The sequence below is a fragment of the Parasteatoda tepidariorum genome, chromosome 2 (assembly GCF_043381705.1).
Source record: "Parasteatoda tepidariorum isolate YZ-2023 chromosome 2, CAS_Ptep_4.0, whole genome shotgun sequence".
NCBI lineage: Eukaryota > Metazoa > Arthropoda > Arachnida > Araneae > Theridiidae > Parasteatoda > Parasteatoda tepidariorum.
Genome location: NC_092205.1, coordinates 1,243,764 through 1,264,169, shown reverse-complemented (window position 1 = coordinate 1,264,169; position 20,406 = coordinate 1,243,764). Strand labels below are relative to the sequence as shown.

Sequence of the window (20,406 nt, the reverse complement as noted above, 5' to 3'; positions counted from 1 at the left end):
TTTAATTTTGCGACAATTAGATTGAATTAATTTTTAATATGATATTAAGACATGGAAATTTCCACGTTTCTATAATCACTTTTCAACATGCTCTATACCATCTTTCCCTTTTGCAATTGATTCTCTCGTGGTTTTTAAAATTCTGATATTATTACACAAAATTGACATGCAAAATTTGAATCACTCATTTGAGTAATCCCTTTTTGATGCTCTCTAATTTAGGTCAGTACCATTGTTAATCGGTGTTTCGATGCTTTTTTAGCAGTTCTGTAGATTTTCACATTATTAAAATTCTTGATATTATTATAATAGAGGAAATTCAGATGAGTATTCATTATTTGACATGATAATTATATCGTTTTTTTCATAAATTTTTCGACACTATTGATTTTCGCATATTTTTTATAGTTATTTGTTACACCACATGAATCTTGATATATAAATTTAATGAACCCTCTTTTGCGCGTCTGATTGTTGTGATTTCATCTTAAATGCATCGTCCATCTTTTTCATTTATTGACTCGGATTTCACGTTTTTTATGCAATGACAAGTCACAAATTGCAAAAAAGGGTGAATGTGTATTTTTTTTAACACATATATATATATAAATATTCTTTTATGCGTTGAGATAAAAAAGTTTTCTTTCTTTCTTTAAATTTTATAAATGTAACTTTTGTAACATAAAAATTTTATTTATCTCCTATATCTAAAAAATATTAAGTACTAAAAGAAATGATGCATGAAGAAAAATAATTTCAAATAATTTCTTCTTCTAGCAATCAAATATCTGTAGCTTCTTTCTTTGGCGGAACATTTATGTGCCTCTATCTAGTCAACAGCATTACAACAAGAAGATGTTCATTTCACTTTCTCTTATTCCAAGCATTTTTTTATGCATATTGCATGCAGCAATCGACTTCCAGTTATTGATTGAAAAAAATTGTTTCAATTCACTCTTGTCTTCTGTTAAATTTCTCTATTTTTTTGGTACAACCAGCAAAATTTTATGTTCTTACCTCTGCATTTAATGAGTGAAATGGAATCAATTTTACGTACACAAGCAGGGTTCTTGATCCTGACATTCTTGAAAGAAAATATTTTGGTCCTTGATTTTTAGCTTTTTGTCCTAATATTCCTGATTTATCTATGTACATACCATTTTGTAAGAATACAAATGCGAGAATAATTGATTTGGAGAATTGAAAGATTTGGATCTTTTTATTTTAATTAATAATGCTAGGAAAATACCTAAAATTTGAACCTTTAATTATATAGATTACTCAGATAAAACTGTTCACTAATTTTATAGATTATTTAGACAAATAGTATCACCTGCAGGATTCATCCTTTCAAATTTTTTGGTATTAGTCATTTTATGAAATAGAAAGCATAGTTTACTATTATCAAGTTTTAGTGCTTCAGAGGTTATATGCTTATTTATTATTTTTAAGAAATGCAGTAATAAATTGTATAGTTTTGTACTTTCAATTCATCTCTTTAATCTGATTCTTTGAATTATAAATTCTAATCAGCAAACTGTAATCATATTATGGAATTTTTAAATAGTAAATTGAGAGATCATCCACTAGATTTTTTTTTTCATAAAAATTCTCAGTGGCAAGGAAGTTTTGAACTTCATTACAAATTTCAAGGATTCTATGAGAGAATAGTACTAATCGATATTGATTTTTTTTTAATGCAGCAGTAATATTAAAATTTTCTGTCTATATTTTATTGTTATGAGTTGATCAGTTATGAGTTGTTCAGTGTTCCAATAATAAAATTGTACTGAAAGCTGTTGAAACTTTCTTTTTTAAATAGAGTAATTTTGAAATTAAAGATGCTATTTATTAATGTTTTGCGATAAAATTGATCTGTATTATTTTTAAGTTAATCTATACTTTTTTTAGTAATTTTGTATCCAATAAAGTGCTCCAGTAATAAAATTATACTGAAAACTGCTGAAACTTTCTTTTTTAAATTGAGTAATTTTGAAATTAAAAATGCTATTTATTAACATTTTGCGATAAAATTGATCGGTATTATTCTTAAGTTAATCTGTACCTTTTTTAGTAATTTAGTGTATACCGACCATTCCAAATAATGTCCTGAATTTTTCATTATTCCACTATGAAGCCTGTGTTAAGAAACAAGTTTATTCAAAGATAATATCATATAAAAAAAATAACATAATTTGCCAAATAGTTCTTGAGAAATAAAAAGTTTTCTAATTTTTTTTAAATGTACATCCATACATGGTATCGATAATATTTTTACATGGTTTGTTTCTATGTAGAACGATTACTTTAGTTGAATGGAAAATAAGCGCAGTTGCTTATTTAAAAAAAAGTCTTGAATGTTTATTAACTAGAAATGCGCTATTTTCTTTACTTTTCATTTTTGGGAATGTAATTTTGGATATTTTGTGAAGTTTTATTTTTGTATGTTTGGATTTTTCAAATATCTCTCTGTGCTTAAATTATTTTGTAATTCTTTACTTAATTATTTTGATCTCTGTATATTTTTAACGTTAGAAATGTTATTTGTTAATTTAAATACAGTTTTTTTTAAAAAATTTTAAATTACATTTTGACTTTTTTTCAACTAATTTTTCATTCTTGTTGGGCTTTCTCTCTAATGATGGTTGTGAATTTGTTATTGAAAAAAAAATTTTGTCTTAACTTTGATAACCTTGAATAAGTTTTAAATAAAAATATAAGTAATAAGTTTAATTAGTTACAATCTTATGGGTTCCTCATATCATTATTCTTTTATCATTTTACTCATATTAAATGTTTTTCAAGACGCTCTTTACATTTTTAGCTGTCAAAGCAACAGTCTGAACTGCCTGGAAATGCTGTGTTGTTATTTGATGTTATGTTACATTATTTATTTCAAGAACATGTCTCCTATGCTTTGGAACTTGGCTTATTAGGTATTTTCAATTCATTTAACTCGCTACATTAATACTTGTTCCAATCACATAGAAATTTTAAAATGTAAATTATTTTTAATTTTAGAATCATGTTATTTTTCATAAGCAAACTATTTTTTTATTTCTAATATAAGGGACTAATAACAGAGTAGCCACCCACCTGAAAAACCTGGAATTATCAGGGAATTTTTTTATAGTGGAAAAGTCAGGAAAATTTGGATAAAAAACCTGGCAAAATCAGGGAATTTTAAAGAAAAGCTGGAATTTTTTTTCTTTATTTAAATTATTTTACCATTCGTTTTATCCACTTTATTTAGACAGTACTTATCATCAACTTAGCAATACTTTGCTTGCATTAAAATTCTCTCCATTATTACCCTGCTAAACTATAATGCCATATGAAACTCTCCCATGTTGCTAAATGAATGGAGAAATCTTTAACCTCTTTGGAGATTATGGGCCTTTGTCAGTTAAGAAAGGCAAAAACTGTGGTGGTGGTGGAAGAACGGGTTAGAATATTTGCTTCTGTTGATAAAAGTTGTTTATTTATTTATTATTATTTTTATTTTTTTTAAATCTTCTAGTCTGGGCTGAATTTATTTACTGTTCAAGTTTGTTCCAATGCTTTGGGGGTATTTTTTTATTCTAGCAAAATTATTCAAAATGTTTTAGTATTTTTAACTTTATAAAATTCTCCAAATAATAATTTATTAATTGATTCTATCTTACACTCTTTTTCTGGAAGCTTTTGTACTCCCATCCAATGAATTTTTTATCAGCAATACCAACCAATCACTCATTTTCATCAATCGCTAACAGCAAAATTGTTGCATTGATGCTAATTTTCTATATTTTATTTTAACTTTTTATAACATATTATATTTTACTATTTTGTTAATATTAAGTAAACAAGGTATCATTTCCAAGGTAAAAAATTTAAGATTTAGAAATAATGACTTTTAACTTACAGATATCAGTTTTCAGTAAGTTATAGGCTGTTAAATGAAGGGCTACATCTTTTGAAATTTTTAACCGTGGTAAGTGAATCTCTAACAAAGTACAGTTTTTTTTTTAAAAATTCTCACTAATAATAAAAAAGATAATAATTAAAGAGAACTGTAATAAAACAGATTATCTTGCACAAATATGTAGAAACATTTCGCATTTTAATTTATAAAAAAATTATCATGATACACTTTTGATAATTTACATGCGACACCAAAATACATAATTAATTGTACTGTGCTGCTGGGATTTAACATAATTAAATTATTATTTTTGTTTAAAGCAAGATTTTGGTAATAATAAATATTTTTATTGTAAAATAATCATTAATTATTTTTACGTCAGTCACCACTGCTTTTCTTTTCATTACATTTGTTTTTATTTATTTCCATCTCTTATTTCGTTTTTTCTTTATTAAATAAAGTAAAATATGAACAGAAACCATCTAAATAATCTTTTAGGTTAATTTACAATAATGTTTTTCACCTCAGTGACCTAATAAAATTTGTTTAACTATGCTGTTCTTAAAGTTTTTTATGTTATAACTTAAAATTAATCAATGAAGTTTACATACATATATTTTTTAATTTAATTTTATTTATTTATTTGAGGTAAGCAACTCAGTTTTAATTTTTTGAGAAACAATTTTAACTTTATTTAGAGGATTTTAAATCAATCATTTTGCTTGCAGCTTTAAAAATGTATGCTTTTAGAGGGGGGAAAAAAAGAAATTCTCCGAACATTCTGTAGTTATTTATTTATTTTTAAGAAAAAAATTCTTTTTTAAAAAAAGTAAACTTACCTGCATAGCAAACTACAGCAATAACACACACCCTATTAAAATTTTGAATAAATAGTATAAAAATTGTTAGTGGTTATTGGGCCTGTAATTGGCAAATGAAACTGGAGAGGGGGTATTAAAAAGGTAGAATAACTTAAATTTTTTCCCATGAATTTGGCTCATCTCTAATGTTACAACCGGGAGCATGCTTTTTCTTGCTCACCGCCAGCTATGCCACTAAATACAAGTAAAAGATATATCGGTTAATATTGTCTGCTTTGAAACATCAAATACAAAAGATAGTAAGTAAAAACTGTACAAAACAATTATTTAATTTTATGCAGGCAATAAATAAAGCTATCAAATACTCATTTTTTCCTGCACGATCTTTTTTCCCAGATAAATTTTTTATAGGCTAATAATACAGTAAAAATGTACAGTAGCAATTTTTTTCAATAGAATATGCAACAAAAAATTTGACAATTTTACCTTTGCAAATACTGGATATCTCTTAATAGTGCTAGTTCAAAACAAACAACATTATTTAAACATTTGATTTTTTGGCTTAATGAAAATTATATCAATGAATCGTATAAAGAGCACCATTTGGATTAAATACAGTATAAAAGGGCTCCATACTGAAATGTAAATAAATGTAAAAATTTATTGATGTGTAATCACCTGGAATTATTTTCTTTTGTTGAATGAAAAGATATTACACAGTAAATATGAATTGAAGGAAAATATATTGAATTAAATGAAAATATGTTAAACCGAAATTATATTAAACTGTAAAATATATTATCCTAGGTTTTTTTGAGTCACTCTGTATTTGCTATTTGGTACATTTTGTGCAAGATCTGCTTGACACTTTAAAACATTTTTTATTCATTTAAAGCAATATATTCTGCAAGCTGAACATATTTTCTCCACATCTATTCAAGATGATATATCAAAAAAATAACATTACACTTTATGAGAGGGTGACCTGGAAAAATCTTTAGAATTTTACTGGAAAAATCATGAAAATCTGATTTGAGTGACCACCCTGAATAATTTAAAAATTTACTATAGGTTTTAGAGCTTAAATGTTATAAAGTAGAGTATCACCTAAAATATCCGCACTGCTCTGAAAAGCTCAGATATCGGAAAATTCCGGATTTCAGGTATTTTACTTTAGTTAATAGAGAAGTCGAAGCTACAATCCTGAAATTATAAGGAAATCTTCTCTTCTTTTTCGCAGTTGCTGGTTTTTAAAATTTCGATATTTTAATGCATTGTCACGACTCTGCAAATATAGAGTAATTTTTTTTATATACGCTCGATTTGCTACGATGAAATCGTAAAGTTGCGTAGTTTTGCCTTTCGTGTTTTTACTGTTATTATAACTCATTTCTGCATGATTTTTAAAATATTGATGTTTTAATAGAATATACTAGATTTTCGAATCATGCGTATGAGTACCTTATTTGACAAGCTCAATTTCATCATAAATTCAAAGAAAATTTAAAAACGTAGTTGTAAAATATAATTACAAACAATTTTTAATATTTCAAATTTATTATTATTCTCATTGGCACAACAGCCCAGGATGGGCCCTGGCCTTCTCAACAAGCCTATGCCAAGACATTCTTCCCTTAGCCAAGGTTCTCCAGTTTATTATCTTTAAAACTTGTAGGTCCTTTTCAAGGCAGTCTAAAAATCTTAGGTTTGGTCGTATTTTTCTTGTACCTGTATTTCAAATTTATTAGGAACACTAATACCATACTGTTTAAAAATGCAACTCAGATCAGTTCGGAGTGTTTTTAAAAACCCAACAAGGGTCATGGTCTGAATTTTTGCTTGTAGTTTATGAATTTTCACGGACTTGTGACAGAGCTGAGAGATAATGGAGAAAAAAGGCTCTGCATATATACTTTTTATATTTGAGATCCAGGATTCAGTTCCTATTAATTTTCGAAATTTTACTTTTGTCTACTTAGCAATTTCAGTTTAACTATAAATTCTGTAATGTATGTATTAGCTGTAATAACCAAATTATTGATATAGTTTATTTTTTCTCATTTTGAATTTGCACTGACATTTACTTGGAAGTATTACTTATAGAAGTTATGAATTATTTTGAGGGGTTTGTGTACTAGTTTAGAGAGTGTCTGTAATTTTATAACTGAACAAAAATATTTTTACCAGAATATTTTACAATGTAAGATGGGGACAAAATTTCAAATTGTCTTGTCAATGCATTGAATTAAGTAGTTTGTAAAGTGAAATTCTATTTATTAAATTATTAAAGAAGATTTTCCTTTGGAATAATTGTTTGTTATATATATATGATCTGTGTAAGTAAAAATATATTGAAACAATACTAAGTCATATCAAAGCCAGTTAACAGTTCATCTGCACAGAATTATGTTTGTAGAATTTCCTTATCATAAACATGCCTGTAATATGATTTATTGCAGCTATACCTTTGTCTGAACCTAAAAGTTCACCTGAAATATATTTTTTTGATGTGATTCGACAATGCAATGCTATATATCATCTATTTGAGAAGCAATTTGGTGATACAATTATACCTTTAGTTATGTGAGTATAATTAGATTGAATTTTATTTTATCAAATCGCTCAACAGAGTCAGATTTAAGTATGGGTTGCAATCTTAAACCTTTGACGAATCGAGTAGCATATTGACCAACCAAGAGTATTTTCATCAAAATTTTATTTATAATTCTTCTTCTTTTTTGAATTTGTAAAAAAAAACAATTAATGAAGGAGTTGATTTGAGTTCATAAAAATTTTGAAAAAACAAATCGTTAAAATGACAGCATATTAAAAATGAGTTCTTCACTACAAAGCAGAGTAAAATAAAAACTGAGACTAAAATGAAATTTTATTGACTTTGAAGTTACTTAATGTAATTCATACTTTTAGAATAGTTATAGTTTACTGATCTGATAAATAGTATATAGCAGTGGTGCGCAAACTTTTTTCGACCGCGACCCCTTTTGTAGAGAGAAAATTTTTGGCGACCCCTAGAGATAAATGTTCACAAATACGATGTATATTTCGCGCATTTCTTTCGTTTCATCGAATAAAAACATCATCATATTTGACTCATATTAATTTTATTTATAATTTTAAGAAAATACTTTTTGTATAACACAAAAATCAGTAAATTGCCCTTTAATGAGATGTATGTGGCTGCAAGTTTCTAATTATCTCATCGATGTTTGGATGTATGTTGCTAATTGCAATTCGCATATCATCTTCAGGGTTTAAACGCGAGCGGTATTTAGTTTTTATTGAAACTAGTTTGCTAAATCCAGTTTCACATAAATACGTTGATGCAAATTGTATTAACACTCTGATGGCATTCTTGCATAAAACGGGATATTGTTTTTCCACGGATAGCCAAAATGTTTGGCAAGGCTGAGTCTTAAATTGATTTCGAAGAGTATAATCACTAATCAGATCTATCAATTGCTCTTTCTCACTAATTTGAAGCGTTGAACTGCATATGTCAAAGGAAAATGGATCACGAATCCAACCAAGATCGTTTTCAGGAAAATCCTCGAATCTTCTCGAAAAATTTTTCTTTAACTTTTCAATGTGATTGGAAATGATGTTTTTAAATGTAAATATATCTATATTATTTTCCTTGATAAAATCGTTAAAGCAAGGGAACATGTTGGTGTTGTTTTTATTCAGTTCAGTTTGCCAGAGACTAAACTTATTCTTAAAAGCTTGAATTTTACTGGCTGTAGTTATGATAGTTGAATTCTCACTCTGCAAGCTCAAATTTAAGTCGTTAAGTTTTTCGAAAATATCAACTAAATAGCTCAGCTTCCCTAGCCAAACTTCATTGATATAATAACTTGCCAATCTATGTTTCTTTTCGATTTAGAACATGTACACTTCATTTCTCAAATCAAATATCCGTCGTAGTATTTTCCCACGTGAAAGCCATCTGACTTCGATGTGTAACAGTAATTTCTCATACGTTGAGCCCATCTCATTGCAAAGTATTGAAAAGAGACGGCTGTTGTGGCTGTTGCATTTAATGTAGTTAATTGAACTAACAGCGTCTTGTAATACGTTGTGCAACTCTTCATCCATATCTTTTGCAACAAGAGCTTTCCGATGAATCATACAGTGATTAAATACCATATGAGGTGCCACCTTCTGAATTAAGCCTCTGAGCCCTTTATTCGAACCTGTTAATGCTGCAGCACCATCAGTACAAACCGCAACACAGTTTGCCCAGGTAAGGGACTTTGTTTCAAAATATTCATTTATTACTTCGAATATTTTTTCTCCAGTTGTTTTTCCTTCCAAATTTTTGCAACATAAAAACGTTTCTGTTATATCTTCATTAAAAATAAACCTAACGTAAATAATTAGTTGTGACATTTTAGTAATATCGGTAGTCTCGTCCAGTTGTAAAGCAAATACAGATGAATTTTGTATGCGTTTTATGACTTCTGACTCGATATTTCGTGACATTTCGGAAATCCAATTGCAATTAAACAGTGAGTGATGGCGCTTCACTCTTTATATGTACACTGTATGGTATGCAGCATGCAGGGATAATGCATTTCATAAAAATTTGGCGACCCCCAAAAAACTTCTGGCGACCCCCACAGGGGTCGCGACCCCTAGTTTGCGCACCACTGGTATATAGGATACCAATATCTTCTATAAGGGTTAGAAATTGAGCTATTTTAAACAATATATTTATATTTTTGCAACTAATGCTTTATACTTTGGAATTACCCTGCAACTTTTACTTAAAATGGCTGTCATTATTTCAATTTTTATGAAAAAAATTTGACTAGATTTTTATGATACAAACTACAATCAAGAAATTGATTTCACACAAATTTCACCATAAAATCTAATAGTTTGATTATTTTCTATAAGAATCAAGTTTTCTAATGGTGTCGTATACTTTTAGAGTTCACCTGAGTCCTTAACAAAATGGCATTGAATAAATTTTTAATTGAATTAAATTCTCAATTTTTGGCAATAATATTTGTATTATTTGAATAATTGTAAGTTATAAATTTTACTTTCATCTAAGAGTTAAATTTGAGAGTTTTTAAGCTCTTGATTTATTTTCTGTATATGTTGCTGTTTTTGTCTACAAATGCTAAAAATTTAAATATTTCTTAGATTAATGAGAAGAATATGATTTTTTTTAAAAGTTTTAAGGCAAAGTTACAAGAAGTTATATTTATTGATAATAAATGCCATTATAAAATTATAAGTTTTCAGAAAATTCTATCATTACTTAATATTAAAGTTTCCCTTATTTTTCTTTTATTTATTTAGATCTACACCGAAACATGGGGATTGCTTGCAAAAAAAGAAGAAAACCATTGAAGAAATGGAAATTAAACTTCACACAGGATTGGAAAGGTAATAGAAAAACAGAACACTAAATACGTTTGTTACAAATATTGTGTGCTTTAAAGCGTAATTATTCAATGAAAAAATTTCATATAAGTGTGTGTGCTTATTTAGTTTTTTGACCTCAATATTTTGAGCTCTTGCAGCCTTATTTTATCATTTAAAAATATTTATTTAATTTAAATGTAAAAGATGGTTTTTGGAATAAATCTATTTTCAGATGAACTGCAATAGCTGAGTGGTTAAGGCACTGAACTGCCATTGTTAAAAAGTGGGGCTTGATTGCCACTGAAGAAGATGAGTACCACCTTGTCAGATAAATAAAAGGAAAGGGATGTGCAAAATTGGCCACATTGCTATCATTATGCTGTAGGTCACACAACTGTAGAATCTTAAATGTCGTGGGTTGTTGTGGAAGCCTTAGTGGATCAGAGTTTAGAGCGCTTTCCTCCCAATAAGGTAGGGATGCACAACCTGCGGCCCGCCAACCTTCGATGCGTGGCCCGTGGCTGCAATCTGAACAAAATGAGAAGAAAATAAAATTATAAAAAAAATTTCAGAAATTTGAAAGTTACGCATTTTAGTTTTTCGATGGTTAACGCTACGGATTTAGGCATAGTTTTGAAAACCCCAATATTTTTAATACATCGTTATTACGATATACGAATTTTAGAAATTTATGAAACGCTTTATTTGTGCAAACTTCATGAAAAATCTAAATGACTTGCGATCCTTTTTCCGGCAGCTGTAACTGCGCATTTCCGCGTGGTTTTTAAATTTTCGATATTTCAGCACGATATTCTTACAAATCACGAGTAAAGAATCACTCAATAAGGTTACCATTCTTTAACGTGGTTTATTTGTACCAATTTTATTGCAAATCAAATTATTTTCCAATCGTTATTTTGGCAATTATCGCTATACAAGGTCTTGGAAGTCCTGATATTTTTTATACACTATTGCAACATTTTAATTTCAAATCCCGCATTTAAATACGTAAAATTTTGAAGCGCTTTATTTGCGCCAATCTCATCGTAATTATAAATTCTTTTGATTATACTTTTTGTAGTTATTATTATGCTTTTTTCCGTAGTTTAAAACAATTCTGATATTTTTAATACTGTAATTTGGCAGCACTCGAGTTTTGAATTGCACATTGAAATAATTACATTTTAAGTGCTCTATTTGTGCCGATTTTAACAATATAAGAGGTTTTTCGAAAAGTTTTTTTTTCCATTATGGCTGCATTTTTATTTGTGATTTAGAATATTTTGATATTTTAACACAATATTACAACTCGTGAAATTCGATTCTGATTTGAAATTTTTTTTGTAATTTAAAAAGTAATTACGTATCTTAGCAAAATCGACACCTTCTTGAAGAGAAAAAAAAGAGATGTGTACATTTATGTTAAACGCAGTCCCTTTTGCAAAAAAATAATTCAAAACATGTGCATATTTCTTTAGTCCCATGAGCACGTGCAAGTTTCACAACACATACCCAACCTATTCTTTTTGTTGTCTATTGATTTAAAAATCTCATGTCGCGATTCGTTTTTAAAATTTAAAGTTTTTATTCGCCTCGTTATTTTAAAGTCACGCATCGCAATTCGTATTTACAAGATCTTAAAAATTGTGCATCACAATTTGCATTAACATTAACGATATTTAAAAATCATCCGTCGCGATTCGTATTCACGCGATTGTAAAACCACACATCCCGTTTTTTAATTACGCAATTTAAAAATCACACAAATTCGTATTCAAGCAATTCAAAAATAACAAATTGATATTTGTATTTATGCGATTTAAAAATCTGGAAGGGAAGAACACCATCTAGGACAAATTCCAAAACTGATTAAGTTATTTGCGCTAAGTTTAATACTTCCATCATGAACAGCTTCTGTCGAAAGATTGTTTTCCAGAATGAATATTTGTCTGTTCAAAATTCCAGAGCAGTCCTTAAACAAAATCATTAAATTTTCATTTAATGGCTCGATAAAGCTTTTATCGAGCCATCCAATAGATAAAATTATCACATGATCCAATAGATAAAATTATCACAATATTTTAAAATTTTGCAAATTGTAGGATGACAATTTTTTAACCCATTTTCTTCTTATTTGGATAATTTTATATCATTTATGATTATATGCTGAGAAATGATTTGTATATCATTAAATTTTATTTGTAAAAACTGTAATCAAGATAAGTTTTGTGAAGTAATGTAAATTTTATTAATTGTTAATATATATGTGTATTAATTGTATATAGTAAGTGTCATGTTAAAAAATATTCATCATTAAAAGTTGTAAACAAGTATCTTATTAATATTTTTTTATTATTAAGGAAAATAGTTCCCTCAAAATTAATGCTTTTTTTCTTCCCTCTCTCAGCCCCTGCCTCTTATAATTATTTTAAAATAAATGTTTTAAAGTTTAAGTATATTTCCTACTAAATGCTAAATCTTATTTTCCACTGAAGAGGTTTTGTTTTAATTTTAATCATTTTTAACCCTATAAACTTTCTTTAAATCAAAATATTTAACTTGCATTTATTTTAATAACTAATGTTTTTTTTTTAAATTTAATTCTATGAACAAATTTTTTAATTTTAAAATTTATATTTAAATGGACTTTTGTATTGTGTAATATGATTTTAAAAAAAAATTCCCATAGTTTTTTTTTAATTATTTCAATTTATCGAATTTTTTTCTGATGAATTGATTTTGATTTTCGGATTCTGTTTTTAGATAACAATTACTACCTACAATTTCTTTAAATATGTCTGTCTAAATACTTTCGCGTGCGGCCCTTCATTGATCAATCTGCCCTGTATGTAGCCCTTCACTCAAAAAGGTTGTGCACCCCTACAATAAAGTGACCCAACTTTTAATCCCAGTAATATCAGCTCAATACAAATTCTGCTCCTGTCTCGCACCTACTACAACTCTGACCTAAAATATCCTCAGTGGTAAGTGGATCATGGGTTAGAATCCCTAGCTGCAGGGATAATCATGGGAGGCGTTTGCTGTTTTACTCTCCACGTGATGCAATTTCAGGAGAGTTCTTCAAAAAAGTTCTCCATGAAGACTACTTTTCTCCAATGCTTGATCCAAGAGTTTCCTTGTCTTCTGGGCTGGGTTCAAAAATACAAGGGTATGAAGCAGTTGAACTTTGATTGTCCTAAACTCAAAATTGGGTGGACTGTTCAACGCCCACCCAAACGCTCAATAAAATAATGGAATTTTGTGCTTGCTTACTAATTTCATATTAATGACACTTGAATAATAGGGTTTTCACTTCTTGTTTTTGTAATGTAGCTAAAGGAGTTGAACTAAGCCACAATAATGGCACAGTGGTTTAGGTACTGAGCTGTTATATAAAAGTCGGGTTTGATCCAAGTTTGCGGCGTAAAACCCAACTAACTTTAAATGGATAGATACCAAGCTATCTGGGAAGTGCATGCAGCTGAAGCCCCATGCTGACCACGTTGTCACCCTCCCCTTGACAGACAACTGCCTGTTGCTGGAGTCATTTACTTTTATACTACTCCTTATCAGTTAATAAATATATCTAAATTTCCTTTATATTTGTATTTTAGATGGCTTAAATCATTTTTTTTTCTTTGAGTAGATGCATAGCCTCTATTTTGGGATGGGTTAGATTTCTTCTACAAACAGAACAAAAAAAGACTGATTTTAAGCCTGAATCTGAAATGGCCACCTTTGACGCTGACAAATCTACGGCTGTAAGTTTATCATTGTATTCTTTTCTATCTTAAACCCAATATTTTCCCTACAGTTATTTATGAATAAGTTTTAATAAGTGTAAAAAATATTGTTCTCTGGAACAGAAAAGTTGGCAGCTATAACAATTTGCTTGTAATGTAAAATACAAATGGTCTGTTTTTAAAAATAAAAAAAAAATCATTCTTATAGTTTATTTCTTACAGAAACTAAAATATGGTTTGCGTTTGTTGTGGTTTAGCGGACAGAGTTAGAAAAAAATATGTGAAACATTTTACTTTCTGTGTGGCAGTTTTTATAGGAATTTATCTCTGAATTGCACCTTCCACAATTAAAATATGAAAAAAAAACTTCCAGAAGAAGAATTTGGTATCTAGCAAAATAAATGTAATTCAATGATTTTTTTTCTCCTACTTTCATTCGACTGATTCATGGGAGGGGGTATGCAGCTTCTGTTGTCCAAAGACCGGAACACCGTGAGGTAGAAGACTGTCTTGGCTTCTGGTGTGTTCTTTTTAGTCTGGCACCTACCCTTCGGCCTGTCCAGCTTGGGAGACCCTACCAGTAATAAACTACTGCCAGCATAGCCCTCCGGGTCATTGGTGCTGTCGTTAATAAGTTGAAATAAATAATGCGGACGCCTTTAAAATGAAATCAATCAAATGAACTACAAGTTCTACAGATGAATGACAACAAATGTAAAACTTTAATCTTTTAATAACTAATAATTTAGCATCAAAAAAGTCTTTGGAAAAGTCGGATCCTTTCTCCTTGGGAGGTTCTTAATCTGGCTACTCTAGGAATACTGTCCTTTCCAGGATACAGCTCCAAGACAATTCCAAGAGGCCAATCTATGTGTCTAGCATTATCTTGTCCTATTAAAACAATATCACTGATGTTTATTACATCATTCCTTCTTATTCCCTTGTGCGTTAGCTGAGCAAGATACTCATTTCTAAATCTTTGTTTGAGATCTTCACGTAATTTTTGCCAAAATTTTACATGTTTCAGCATAGAGGTTCGATTCACAAGGTCTAGATCGGGAGTTTCGTTGCTGTCTTCCACGTATATAAACGTTGCCGGAGTTAAAGGTACTAATTCAGATGGATCATTGTGAATGTAGGTCAACAGTCTGCTATTTATAACCAATTCACAGTCGCATAAAATTGTAGTTAGTTCTTCATAATCTGCAACAGATTTACCTAACACACGACACAGAAGAGTCTTAAGCATTCCAACTATCCGCTCCCACCACCCACCCCACCATGCTGCTGTGGGTGGAATAAATTTCCAAATTATTTTCTGAGCAGTTGAGTACACAGCAATCTTGTCCCAATCTAAATTCTTTAAATAATTGTTTGCTCCTACAAAGTTCTTTCCATTATCTGAGTAAATTACCAATATTCTACTTCTTCTTGCGATAAATCGCGGAGTGCTTGAATGAAAGCATCTGTAGTGAGAGACCATACTAATTCAAAGTGAACTGCTCGGTACACAGCACAGGTAAACAAAACGATCCAAGCTTTTTCTTTCAATTTTAGATACAGAGGACCGGCATAGTCCACACCAGACACTTGAAAAACTTTTGTCTGAGTAACTCTTTCTCTTGGAAGGGGCGCAAAAGAAACTTTTACTGGTTTAGCTCGATGACGTTTACAAGTCACACACCTGAAAATTACTTTATTTATTAACTTTTTAGCTTTAAGAATCCAGTATTGCTCTCTGAGTCTTGAGAGTAAAATGGAATGACCTGCATGCATCGCTTTTATATGCTCTTCACGGATTAATTCTAACACAACACTGTTAGCAGGTAAAAGAATTGGACATCTGAAATTCTCATTCTCATCACTATGTACCAGTTTGGTCTTTACTCTCAGAATATCACTTTTATCTTGAAAAGCTTGTATTTTGGCGAGAAATTTATCATCTTGGAAATGCGTTGTTTGCATTGACTTAAAAATCACACTTTCTGCCTTTGTTAACTCCTCATAGATTAAATTTCCCTTTAACTTATCTTGATGTGAAACGTTGTGGACAAAACGTAGGATCCAAGCGACTACTCTTACATTTCTTCTATATGTTGAAAAGTAATTACACCATATTTCCGTTACCTCTTCATTACCGGAAATTTCGTCAGCTGCTACAGGCCATTCCGCGTGAGAAAGATATAGCCAGCTGGGACCCTCCCACCATTTCGAATTGCCAAGTTGTTGAGCAGAGCAACCTCTACTTGGTAAGTCTGCGGGATTCATAGATCCGGGCAAATGCCTCCATGCTTTTACCGGAGTCCATTTCCTGATTTCTTGAATTCGATTTTCCACAAATACACCCCATGTATCTTCTCTTTTAAGCCAAGCTACTACAGTTGTTGAGTCTGTCCAGAAATGAACTTTGTCCGCCTGAAACTGTTTTACTATTTCAATAGATAGACGAGCTGCAATTGTGGCACCAAGAAGTTCAAGTCGAATCGTTGTTTCCTTTTCCCCGCTAGGTGTGATTCTTGCTTTACTTTGTAACAGGTGAACTTGAACATTGCTTTCATCTTCTATTCTCAGGAAAACTACTGTGGAATACGCAAATTTACTGGCATCACAAAGGAAATGTAATGAAATATGCTCGTAACCTTTGTCACAATGCAACCACCTTGGGATTTCTATGTGCTTCAGATATTCAAGCTGATTTACCCACTTTGAAAAATCTTCTTGTGTTCTTGTGTTTTTGTGTCAACTTCATCGTCCCAACCAATTTTAGCTTTCCACAAATTTTGTAACCATAATTTAGTCGTAGCGATACCGAGCTAGTTATCCCCATAGGATCAAAAACTCTGTGTGAGGCAGCTAAAATGCTTCTTTTGGTGATTTTTTCATGTTTTGTGTCTTTCATATCAGGAATATTAATTAACAGAGTATCACTTTGTCTATTCCACTTCATTCCCAGAATGTTGGTCTCACTAGAATTAGGTTCTGATGGGTTAGTAGACTCCCACCCCCGTAAATCAAATTGTCTTTCAGCCATAATATTAGTAGCAACTTCTATGAATTGTTTGAATTGTATGAATTGTGTAATTGTTTCAACTCTGATTCAGTTTTCACACTTGTGAGGCAATTATCTACATAAAAACTGCATATTAGTTCCTGTATGATCTCTTTAGGGTATTTTTCATTCCCTCCCATTGCTTCCTCTAGTTTATTATTCAAATGGTATTGAATAGTGGCTCCAAGCAAAACGGACTACAGGAAACGCCAAGCACAACTCTTCGATGACGAAAATGTTTGAGCTGTCCATCTTCTCCATACCATAAGAATCGCAAGAAATTTCTATCATTTTCATGCTTATTTTCAAAAAAGCTTTACGTATATCAGCTGTTACACCAAATTTATGTCTTCGAAATTTATTTTTTATTGAGGGAATTACTTCTATCAAATTTAACCCTTTCTCAACACAATCATTTAAACAAAACTCCTTTTCTCTTGGAAGAAGCATTGGACACGGGCCTGATTTTAGTTGTGCTGCTCTCCTTTATCACAGGTCGATGAGGTAAGTAGTGACAAGGTATCCGCGTGTCTTCTTTTGAAACCTCTTTAATTATTTCCTCTTTCTCCCAGTCCTTGAACACTTCTCCGTAGGCATCATACAATTTGTCGGTTTTCAACTTGCTTGTTGTCATTTGCAATCTCTTTAACGCCAAATCATAATTATCTGGCAAAGGCAAATGCTCATCAAGCCATGGCAGACTAACTATAAAACAGCCATCTCCTTCAACTTTCACTGTATTTAAGAAATGTTCCATTGAGGCTTCTTGCAGCTCCTCTCTACATTTCTGTTCTGAAGGATCTTTTATTCCTAAGGAATCTAATCTCCACAGCTCCGAAATATCCATTTCTTTTACTAAAAGGGAAGTAACCAACATTGCGTTGCTTGACGATAAATCATATTCAGTTGCTTTCCCTGTTAAAGTCCATCCCAGTAGTGTCTCTATTGCTACTAATCCACTGGCCGAAACTCTTCGTTTTCCAGTCATAAGGTTTCCTATTACTTCAGCTCAGAGCAGAATTTGAACTGGTTGTGACTCATTTCCGACGTCTACAACTTTATATTCATTTCTTCAAGCTCTTTTAACCAGGGTCCAAAACTAACAGATGTTATAGTATCACAAATAGATGCTTGATCCAAAACTTCCATGTTACAAGTCAAATTATTCTCTGGATTCCTTAATCTAATTCTATAACACGTGTGTTCAAATTTATCAGATGTATGACCAAACAAAGAGTGTATGAGAGTTTCTTTTCTCGAGGGAACATATTCCATCTTTTCTGCCAAATTTTTTAAAATATGTGTTCTTTGTTATCCAGAATCTAAAACTGCTCTCACCACAATTTCTTTTCTATCAGATATCAGCTTTAGTTTCATAGTTTGAAGGAATACTTTTGAACAGTACGTAATGTTAGACATGTTTATTTCAGAGCTTTCACTTTTCTGCCCAGGTTTATCGGGTTCACAGCTAAAGATTCACACATTAGTACCTCATGTCTTTTACCGCATATGACACATTTTATAAAAGCTTTGCACTTATGAACTGGATGTCCTTGCATTAAACAGGCAAAACAACATTGGCTTTCTCTTACTATGTTCTCTCTTTCAGCCAAAGTCATATTTCGAGCGGAAAAGCAATCTGAACTTTTATGTTTCCCAGAACAAAAAACACATCCTTTCTTCAATTCCTTTACACCTGTAGTCAATAGATTTGCCGCTGTTGGAAATCTTTTTGTTGGCAAATCTCTTGCTTTCTTTTTAAAGGGCTGGCGTTTTTCATCAGATCCCAAGCCAAAACCTGACATGGCCAAATTAATTCTTTCTTCGCCTTCCGTTTCTGCCTTCAGAAAAGTCATGATGTTTGTTAATCGCTCTTTGGCGTCAACAGAAGCAACGCACAAAGAACTTCGGTTCCATGCTTCTCTCCATGCCCAAACTCTTCTTGGAAACAGGATTCTACCATAGGGAATAGTATTGAAGCGCATTTCTCGGTCATAGCACCTAACGTTTCTAAAGCTCTAAGATATGACTAGAGTTTGTCATAAAGAAACGTCATAGATATTTTTTCATGCTTTTGAATGGAAACTATGAGCTTCAACAATTCCCTAACATAAACTTCGACCAAAAGGTCATCCTTGCCAAATCGGGCTTTGAAGCTATCAACTGCTTTGGTATAGTTTGCAACGGTTGGTGGAAAGCTTTCTACAACTTCTCTAGCTCTAGATCCAACAGTTGTAGCTTGAATCAGGTATTGAAATTTGTTTTCAGGGGCACTATATGTATTTTTATGAATTTATTCAAATTGACCCCAAAATGGTAGCCAATCTTTTAAATCTCCACTAAATTGCCTAAGTTCTAATTTTGGCAAATTAAACTGCTTTCTCGCACTGGCACTAATAATATTTGGCGGAGACTCACCGGTTCTATGCGATGTAGCTTGAAGTCTCGCCAACTCCAGTTGATGTTTTCTTATATTTTCTCTCTCTTCATATTCTCTTTGTCTCAATTTTTCTTCATATTCCTCCTTTTGTCGTCGATCATTGGCAGTAGCTACCAATACACTTGTTACAAAATCTGGATCAGCTAAATATTCTTTACTTTTCGAAATGATTGTTTTCAAATCCGATACAGTAACTTTTTGAGGTAATACTTCTCCAATTTCTTGGGCAACAATAATAAGATCTTCCTTTTTAAATCCTTTTGATACTAAAAACATTTTTCAAATCAGAAGTAGCGTATCAACGAGTTCTGTCGCCGACGCCACAACTGTCGTTAATAAGTTGAAATAAATAATGCGGACTCCTTTTAAATAAGTCAATCAAATGAACTACAAGTTCTACAGATGAATGACAACAAATATAAAACTTTAATCTTTTAATAACCAACAATTTAGCATCAAAAACGGATTCTAAAAAATATATACCTAAATTACAACAAAAAAGAACAACAAAAACCATATCTGGTTGCCACGCAACCTAAAGTGAAATTTTAAAACAATTAAATCTAAGGAAAATTAAAGGTGGCGCTTCTGTTAAATATACATACGTTAATGACTTAAAATCTTAAACAGGTGCGCTCAAGCCTCACCGCCCTGTCAAGGGAGGAACACCATCGGGAACATCATTTGCTTAGATCTTCCCAATGTTAGTTTCCATGAAAGCCTCCCTACCACGCTTGATAAGAAAGACTGTGTGCCTGACTTCCTCAGACAATCGTCCCTGGAAATCATCAATAAAATCCCTTCAAACAACGTCGAAATGTACACTGATGGCAGTAAAATGGATAGACAGACAGGCAGTGGAGTGTTTATTGAAACACCTCAATAGAACTACACTCTTCATCAACGCAACCTCGATTTTTGTTCCGTCTTTCGAAGCGAACTAATTGCAATCGACAGGGGACTAGAGAAAATCTTGAGTGAAGGGCACTTTTGAAATACTTGGATACTATCTGACAGCCATAGTTCAATTCAACACCTCAAAAATTGGGCCCTCA

At 31.1% G+C, this 20,406-nt stretch overlaps 1 protein-coding gene across 1 annotated transcript in view; it reads left to right on the top strand.

Moving 5' to 3' along the window:
* Positions 1-20,406, top strand: part of LOC107443806 (Exocyst complex component Sec10) — a 51,199-nt gene that overhangs the window by 21,979 nt on the left and 8,814 nt on the right. Inside the window, exons 11-14 of the mRNA XM_016057802.3 lie at positions 2,825-2,936; positions 7,185-7,308; positions 10,054-10,140; positions 13,766-13,880. Of these exons, the coding sequence (XP_015913288.1) occupies positions 2,825-2,936; positions 7,185-7,308; positions 10,054-10,140; positions 13,766-13,880 (438 nt within the window). The remainder of the gene's footprint in view (positions 1-2,824; positions 2,937-7,184; positions 7,309-10,053; positions 10,141-13,765; positions 13,881-20,406) is intronic.